The 9,570-nt window shown below is 35.6% G+C and overlaps 1 protein-coding gene across 1 annotated transcript in view; it reads right to left on the reverse strand.

The window, feature by feature from the left end:
- Nucleotides 1-9,317, reverse strand: part of SHOC1 (shortage in chiasmata 1) — an 85,993-nt gene extending 76,676 nt beyond the window's left edge. Inside the window, exons 1-3 of the mRNA XM_086414132.1 lie at nucleotides 9,250-9,317; nucleotides 6,591-6,670; nucleotides 4,066-4,189 (exon numbers count right to left, since the gene is read on the reverse strand). Coding sequence (XP_086270258.1) covers nucleotides 4,066-4,189; nucleotides 6,591-6,635 — 169 coding nt within the window. The 5' untranslated portion in view covers nucleotides 6,636-6,670; nucleotides 9,250-9,317. The remainder of the gene's footprint in view (nucleotides 1-4,065; nucleotides 4,190-6,590; nucleotides 6,671-9,249) is intronic.
- Between the last annotated feature and the right edge of the window lie 253 nt (nucleotides 9,318-9,570).

The following is a 9,570-nucleotide window of genomic DNA, read 5'->3' on the forward strand; positions in this document are numbered from 1 at the left end:
ACATTCTTTGGCATTTCCTTTCTTTGGGATTGGAATAAAAACTGACATTTTCCAGTCCTGTGGCCACTGCTGAGTTTTCCAAATTTGCTGGCACATTGAGTGCAGCACTTTCACAGCATCATCATTTAGGTTTGAAATAGCTCAACTGGAATTCCATCACCTCCACTAGCTTTGCTTGTAGTGATGCTTCCTAAGGCCCACTTGACTTTTCACTCCAGGATGTCTGGCTGTAGGTAGGTGATCACAGCATCATGATTATCTGGGTCGGTAAGATATTTTTGTATAGTTCTTCTGTGTATTCTTGTCATCTCTTCTTAATAGCTGTATATAGTCAGCAAAAACAAGACAGGGAACTGACTATGGCTCAGATCATGAACTCCTTATTGCAAAATTCAGACTTGAATTGAAGAAAGTAGGGAAAACCACTAGACCATTCAGGTATGACCTAAATCAAACCCCTTACAATTATACAGTGTAAGTGACAAATAGATTCAAGGGATTAGATTTGATAGACAGAGTCAAAGTGCCGGAAGAACTATGGACGGAGGTTTGTGACACTGTACGGAAGGCAGTGATCAAGACCAGTCCCAAGAAAAAGAAATGCAAAAAGGCAAAATGATTGTCTTGAGGAGGCCTTACAAAGAGCTGAGAAAAGAACAGAAGCTAAAGACAAAGAAGAAAAGGAAAGATATACCCATCTGAATGCAGAGTTCCAAAGAATAGCAAGGAGAGATAAGAAAGCCTTCTTCAGTGATCAATGCAAAGAAATAGAGGAAAACAACAGAATGGGAAAGACTAGAGATTAATTCAAAGTTATACCAGATTCCAAATACTTAAATAATCATTCAGATTTTTATAGCCCCCACCAAAAAAACCCCAAAAAAACAACCAAACAACCCTGTCAATCATGGAACAATATTACCTGAACATAGTATCTTCATTTTTATAGCCTTTCTTTTGCTTATACAGCACTACCATCCCAGACAATCCTGTTCCACAGCTCATGTGACTCCTCATAAAACCAGCTCACTTTGATACACTCCCCTTGAAGGGCCATAATATTGTCAGTAGCACACACTTCAGTACTTAATCATATACAGTCATATTTTAAATTTTTATGTGTATTATAGCTTGTCTCCCAAAATAGACCCTCAGTTCCTTAAGGAGAGGGACCATGTCAGATGCTTGTGTCAGCAAAAGCAACTCAGTGAAGAGGCAAAGGACTTGTATTCTACCTAAGCGTTGGTTCTTACTAGTTTTGTTACCTTGAACAAATCACTGAACATTTGAGTCTGTGCTTCACTGAAAAATATAAAAGTTTAGTGGTTAAGAATACAGGTCTGAAAAAAAAAAAAAGAATACAGGTCTGGAATCACCCTAACTAGATTTTAATACATACACTGCTACTTACTAACTGTATGATCTTGTGTAAATCTCTTAACCTCTTTCTAACTCAGTTTCTTTATCTGCAAATTAGGAGTAATAATGATGTTTTCATAGTGTTGTAAAGATTAAATGTGCTAAGACATGTAAATTGTTTAGAATGGTGCCTGATATGGTATAACTGCCCAATAAATCTTGGCTGTTATTATGATTTTTAAAAAGAAGAAAAGGAAAAGAAATAAGAGAAATAATTAATCATTTTCCCTTCTGTACTTTAAGAGAAGCAGTTTGATGAAAACTACTACTCTTGATGGGGTTCCCAGGTGGTGCTAGTGGTAAAAATCTGCCCACCGTTGAAGGAGACATAAGAGATGCGAGTTCGATCCCTGGGTCAGGAAGATCCCTTGGAGAGGGCATGGCAACCCACTCCAGTATTCTTGCCTGGAAAATTCCATGGACAGAAGAGCCAGGCAGGCTACAGTATATAGGATTGCAAAGAGTCAGACACAACTGAAGCGACTTAGCACGCACCCAAGCACGCCCTACTGCTGATCTTGTTTCCAACCTGATCGAGACCTTCGGTCCACTGACCTTATCATTTTTACAATATTCATCCGCCTTCATATCCTCATTTCCTTTCTTGTACAGTTTAGTTTCCACAGCCTCATAATCACTCTCTTACAAAGAGTCAAGTCCCTTGCCTCTCTTTCCCTTATACCAACTTAGAAAAGCCCTAGTCTTCACTTTGTATAGGTACACTAGAAGTGAAAATGTTAGTCGTTCTGTCGTGTCTGGCTCTTTGTGACCCCATGGAGGGTAGCCCGCCAGGCTGTCCATTAAATTCTCCAGGCAAGAATACTGGAGTGGGTGGCCATTCCCTTCTCCAGGGGGTCTTCCCAACACAGGGATCCAACCTGGGTCTCCTGCATTGCAGGAGGATTCTTTACCATCTGCTCCACCAGGAACTCATAGGTGTAGATGTACACTAGAACAATTAAAGATTATTTGGAAAAAAAATTCACCCAGCCATTCTGAATGAGCTCACTTCAAATTATGACCATAAATTTTACATGGGCATCCAACTTTGACAGATGATAATAGTAATTCATCTTAATATCCTTTTACTAAAAAGGATTTCCTCATTCTTCAAGACATTTGACACCTCCCTTCAAATTTTTGATACTCATCCCCCTACCCGCTGTCAGAAAATTAATATAAATAGAGAAGAAAAACCCTCATCTTCCACCACCAATTCTAACATCTAACTGGCATCAGTTCAGTTCAGTTCAGTCGCTCAGTCGTGTCCGACTCTTTGCGACCCCATGAATCACAGCACGCCAGGCCTCCCTGTCTGTCACCAACTCCCGGAGTTCACCCAGACTCACGTCCATTGAGTCAGTGGTGCCATCCAGCCATCTCATCCTCTGTCGTCCCCTTCTCCTCCTGCCCCCAATCCCTCCCAGCATCAGAGTCTTTTCCAATGAGTCAACTCTTCGCATGAGGTGGCCAAAGTACTGGAGTTTCAGCTTTAGCATCATTCCCTCCAAAGAAATCCCAGGGCTGATCTCCTTCAGAATGGACTGGTTGGATCTTTTTGCAGTCCAAGGGACTCTCAAGAGTCTTTTCCAACACCACAGTTCAAAGGCATCAATTCTTCAGCGCTCAGCCTTCTTCACAGTCCAACTCTCACATCCGTACATGACCACTGGAAAAACCATAGCCTTGACTAGACGGACTTTTGTTGGCAAAGTAATGTCTCTGCTTTTGAATATGCTAACTGGCATAAGTACCTACAAACTTTGCCTTCCTCTCTATCGCAGTAGAGGAACCATCCTGGCTTCTAACACCAACTCCTCCAATTGTGCTCTTGGTTCTATTCTCTTTTACTGAGTTATCTTTTTTCTTTCCTGCATCATCATTTTCTCTCTTTTTACCAAGATTATTTCCTTTGGCAAACAAACATTTCATAGTCTCTTTCCTTATCATTCATATATATTTTTTTAATGTCACATCTTAAAAAAAATTCTCTTTAACTCATTTCTCCCTTCAGCTAGTGCACCTCCATTTTTCTATGTACTGTCATAGCAAAAATCTTCAAAAGAGCTCACTATGTCCACCATCTCACATCCCACTGGGCATTCTCTTCTCAAAATACTCTGATCAGGTTTTCATACATAATATTCCAGGGAAACCACTTCTATCGAGGTTATCGATCTACATTTAATTAAGCTAATGGTCAATTCTATTCTCATCTTACTTGACACTTTCCAAAGCAAAAGATGATACTTAGTACATATTCATTTAAAAAATAGTTTTATAGTCAGTGTATCGTTACAACTTAGAGTAGCCTTCATACAGTTGGGAAAGATCCTACTGTAATACAAATAGTAGAATGTCAGAATATTTTAAGACTTCATCATTTACATATCTTTTGTTTTATTAATATCTAGTATACGCTTTCCAATTCCTTACTCTGTCACCTAAACTCTGTCACGTAAAAATATTAACTTTGTCACCTAAATACTTTGTCACATAAAAATATTAATTTATAAACTTCTTGGAAGTCTGATATGAATATATTTTTATATAATGAGAAAACAGTGAATTTTCTTAATAATTTATTATGCTAAACTCTGAAATACTTTTAAAAATAAATTTTTAAAAAATACAAATAAAATATACCTCTTGTCCATGGCCTCCTAAACTTATTATCAATAACATTTGCAGGATAATTGTCATCTTGATATAAACATGAAGGGATCCGAAGCAATAAAGTATTTTTCCACAACTTCTTTCTAACTACACTCTGTGTAAGAAAGATTATGAAATCTTTTAGTATATATTGAATTTAAAATATTTATCTGTCATATTCCAGAATATTAAAATTCTCTATTGTTTCAAATTTATATTATTTTCATTTAAAGGTAATACATGTTCACTATAAAATATCTAACACATAACCACATAACTGAAAAAGTCATGGTCCCTGCTGCTGCTGCTGCTAAGTCACTTCAGTCGTGTCCGACTCTGTGCGACCCCATAGACGGCAGCCCACCAGGCTCCCCTATCCCTGGGATTCTCCAGGCAAGAACACTGGAGTGGGTTGCCATTTCCTTCTCCAACGCATGAAAGTGAAAAGTGAAAGTGAAGTCACTCAGTCGTGTCCGACTCTTAGCGACCCCATGGACTGCAGCCTACCAGGCTCCTCTGTCCATGGGATTTTCCAGGCAAGAGTACTGGAGTGGGGTGCCATTGCCTTCTCCGCATGGTCCCTAGTGATATCAATAAGTCTGGTATATTTTCCTACATACTTCATTTTCTAGATTAGGCTAAATTGTCTATGTGTGTTTGATTTAAAAAAATGGGATCATATCATTTATACACCATTTAGCAAAGTGCTGTTTTTCACTTTTAATATGGCTATCTTTTGTTTTCTACATCTTTGCACTGTTTCACTTGTGACATCCAGCAAACATGTTACTAAATTTTAAAAAATCTAATAATTAAAATTTAAAAGGATGTTAAATCAGTTAAGTAAGCATGTAAATAAAAATTCTCTGTGCTTGGTTCTGCCTTTACTTTCCAGCTTTATTTCCCACTACTCTTTAATACTAAGTGTAGTCTTTAAATAGAGCAATCACTACCCTCTTAACATTTAGTGGTCACTTCCTCATCAACAAGATGCCTCTGAAAAATGCCCTGCTACTCTTCTCTAGCTGTCAAAATTCTATTCACCTTTCAAGGCTCATCTTAAGCAAATTTCCTCAGTGACTCCCAACCTGTCACAGAATTCATTATCTATGTATTTGGACAAATGATAGTTTCTTTCATTATTTCCCAAGAGTTTTATGTTTGCTGAAGGCTTAATAACATATTAAATAAGAGGCCCTCATTATCTAAGAATAAATAGTATAAAGAAAAGATGAGTTAAGTAATTCATAAAAAATGAGGACAAAAGTTTCATAGTCAAAAGTCAAAGGTTCATAGTCAAATGGAATATTACCTAAAAAACAAAATAAAGTCATAAAAATTAAAATTTATTTTAATTAAATTTTGTTTGTATTTAGCTTATAACTACTTTGTGATAATTTCCCTCAAAACTGCATTATACGATGATATGCGTGATACTAGTCATTACTTCACCTGTGATCATAAAGAAGATATTTCTAGAAAATATTTGAGGATTTAATCAAAATTTCCCAAGGCATCTCTGACTCCTTGGATATTCAAACCTTTCTCTTTGTCTTACCTGTTATCTGATCTAATTTTGTCATATTTTCATCTGATAATAGCTTTACCTGTTATTTGAGTGATTCTTCAACACTGTTTTCACGAACTTTACAAAAGCCTGTATCTTTTGCAAGATTTGCCATTGATTAGTATATTTGTACTGTATTATGGGGGTGTGGTACACCAGTGGGAAACTAAGATATCATGGGCAAGGATAAAAGTCTGAGGAAGTTTGAGTATAGACTAATTTTTCAAGTGGATAATACATTCATAAATATATCTGTGTAACAATGACCTCTGATTCCCTACCACATATGTGGTACATATGCCCCCCTTGCAATGATACATTTGCCTCCCTGTTATGATGGAATAATAAGATGGTAAGACCTATGAACTGGTGTGTGACAATTATTCTAATTAGTTTCTTAACAATGTACCTGGTTTGAATTTTAGCTTTGTACAAGGTATTTAACTTCTCTAGACATCATTTTTCTAACCTGTAAAACTGTAAAACCTGTGTAATAATAGTATCTTCCTCATGGAGTAGTTATGATCATCAAAATGACATAATCCATCAAAAGAGTAAGTGATCAAATGATATAATTAATCAAAATAGTAAGGGACTAATAAATACTGTTACAGTCATTTCATCATAGAGATAACTTGAATTGTTTTTTCCCCATTCCTGCTGAGAAAAATCACTCAAGGTCATCCATAAAAGCAGCCCAAACTTGCTAACAGTTTCCACTTTTTTCCCATTGACAGCCTCAATTTCACATTAAATTGGCAACAATTTCCTCCCCAAATAGTTTTTTTAAGGTATATTAAAACTGGAAAGTAGTTTTTAGTGCATTTCAAAGTAAGACTAAGGATTACTCTAAGGGCTACTAAAAAGTGATCATAATATATAGTGCATGTAGATAACACTTTCATATCATAATTCTTAGTAATCAGGTCATGATCTAATAACACTCTACCTCATTAAAATAATCTATTGCACAATATTTGAATGCTGGAAACATATCTTCTTTCTTTGGAAGCAGTAGAAATTTCACATCTGGAAATATAAAAATTAAAAATAAATATTTGGTAGAATAGCAAAGCTAGGAGCAGAAAACCATTCTTAGTCACAAAACATTGGCTCATTCATTTTTTAAAAAGGCTTTGAATGATAAAAATTTAACTATGAAAATAACATTACTATGATTTAAATCTAATATGAAAATAATATATACATTGGTATAAAATTATTCATATATTTTTCATATTATTTTATCCATACAATCCTAGTTGGTGGATTGAAATATATTTAATATCATCATTTTGTTGCAAAAGAGGCTGAGGTTCACAAGACTAATAGAGTGGTTTTCTCATGATAATCATATTTCTTAAGTGAACCAAGGGCAAAACTGTGCTGAAGCAGTGGAGCAGAATTTGGAAAATTCCACTCTCTAAGAAAATATAAAGTGAAATCATTCAGTTGTGTCCAACTCTTTGTGACCCCATGGACTGTAGCCTACCAGGCTCTCATCTCATCCATGGGATTTTCCAGGCAAGAATACTGGAGTGGGTTGCCATTTCCTTTTTCAGGGGATCTTCCCGACCCAGGGATCGACCCCAGGTCTCCCGCATTGTAGGCAGATGCTTTACCATCTGAACCACCAGGGAAGTCCCAAGAAAATAAAAAGCCTTAAGTTAAGTTCCCTTTTAGTTAGTTCATATGGAATAAAGCAATTATAGTATATTATTTTTAGGTCATTGGGTCATTATTAGTAAATCAAAAAATTCACCTAATGAAGTAAAATTTTTTTCTTTTCTTTTCCAGTATGGTTTATCCCAGGATATTGAATATAGTGCTCTGTTCTATATAGTAAGACCTTGTTGTTTATCCATCATATACATAATAGTTTAGGATGGATAAACTATTTAATAGCTTAGAATGGATAAACCAGTTAATAGTTAAACTATTAAACTATCTAATAGTTTGGGATGGATACACCAGTCAATTCTAAAAAAAGGAAATCAGTCTTGAATATTCATTGGAAGGACTGATGCTGAAGCTCCAATACTTTGGCCACCTGATGTGAAAAACTGACTCATTTGAAAAGACCCTGATACTGGGAAAGACTGAAGGCAGGAGGAGAAGGGGATGACAGAGGATGAGATGGTTGGATAGCATCACTGACTCGATGGACATGAGTTTGAGCAAGCTCTGGGAGTTGGTAATGGACAGAGAAACCTGGCATGCTACAGTCCATGGGGCCACAAAGAGTTGGACACAACCGAGCGACTGAACTGAATTGATACATAATAGTAATAGTAATAGTACATCCATTAGTCCTAGATAGTCCCAATAAGTAAACTTTTGAAAGCTGAATAAGTCCAAGAAGTTTCAAGAATCAGAAGAATTAGAGCTCAGAAAGTTTACTCTAAGACATAGTCCAGTTTATCAGAAAGTTCTTAGCATTTTGATCAATCATTTAAAATATTGTAGGGAATTCAGATATAAACTAGTTTTCATACACTAGTATTTTGTCAATAAGCTTTCAGTGAATGAAACATATATTTTAATTCAAATGGTCTTGCCTTGGTTTCATTATCATTCTGTTTGATATCTTTTTATGAATATAAAATTATTAATTTAATAAATTATATAATTATAATTATATTATCAATATAATAAATTATCATTATCAATTTGTCTGAGGTTTACCTATTTCCAAATGGTAAAAGTGCTCACCAGGACTCATCTATATTAATTGGTTATAAACTATTCCTATTTTCAGTTATTATCAAGTGAACATCCTTAACTACTTAACTACTGGGTTAAAAACCTAAGAGCAGACTTCTTAATAGAGAGTAAAATCATTTCATTTCAGTAATGAGTCAGAAGACATTTTGGATATTACAGTAAGTGCTCCAATGAAAACAAACCCCATAAGCTATCTGAATATTTTAAATATTGTTAGACCTGATATCAACAAATGTGAGGAATACAGAGTGTCAGGGCCCTCTCTCGCACTTAGCTAAACAATGCCAACATAGCATCTTCTAACTGGTGATTACTTCTCTGGAAATATTTCCAACCATTGTACTTTTGTACCTGTTCCATACACTGTATCACGGATAGCTGAAGCAAATATGGATTCTAGAATTTATACTTCCTGATACTGCACTTTCAGAAAAAATTATCTGATTATGCCTGATACCAGAAAAAGTTAAGAATCACAATTCTACCTAATTTATCCATTCAAGTTATTGTCGGCATTTTTCTTAAATGTTCCTTTCTTATGAAGCCTATATTCCATCAACTTCAAATTCATCACTCCTATCAACTACCTTAAATAATAATTACTTTTGTATTGAAGCTAACCATTTAAGTCCATGCTAGACACATAGTAATTAAAAAAACCTTTGCCAATTACATTTATAAAATTTCTTTCATCTATCAACTGTGTTTTACTGCATTACAGATATCTGTATCCATCTCATAGTGGTGGGTGGATAGGGAGAGAGAAACTGGCTTACTTCTAAAATCCAAGACAAGGGGGAAAACAAGCAAATCATGGTTAGAGAGAAAGTATTTTAAAAACTCAGAGTTTGAATTGCAGTAATTACTGAAGTAGTTTTCCTTACCTGTTTCTAAAAATTTTATCTCTCCTGTCCTTCCTCCTGTCAAGAGGCCAAAATGAAAATGCTTCCTCCTGTCACTGGGCCAAAATGAAAATACATGCAAATCATTAGGTCAGGGTCTTACGCACAATGTTAGAGAAGTTAGGTTTTTCAACATTTTTTCCACCCAGCTTTACTGAGCAGAATTGACAAGTAACAACTATATATTTATAGTGCACAAATATACAGTGGAATATTATTCTCAAGACTACTTAAGATCACACACTGCTGAGTAATCTCCCACAGCCTCAGGCATCGGGAGACTTCTCCCCTTACTTCCTTGCA

Source organism: Bos grunniens, chromosome 8, assembly GCF_055505025.1.
Source record: "Bos grunniens cultivar Pamir isolate PY7600 chromosome 8, Bosgru_T2T1.0, whole genome shotgun sequence".
Lineage (NCBI taxonomy): Eukaryota > Metazoa > Chordata > Mammalia > Artiodactyla > Bovidae > Bos > Bos grunniens.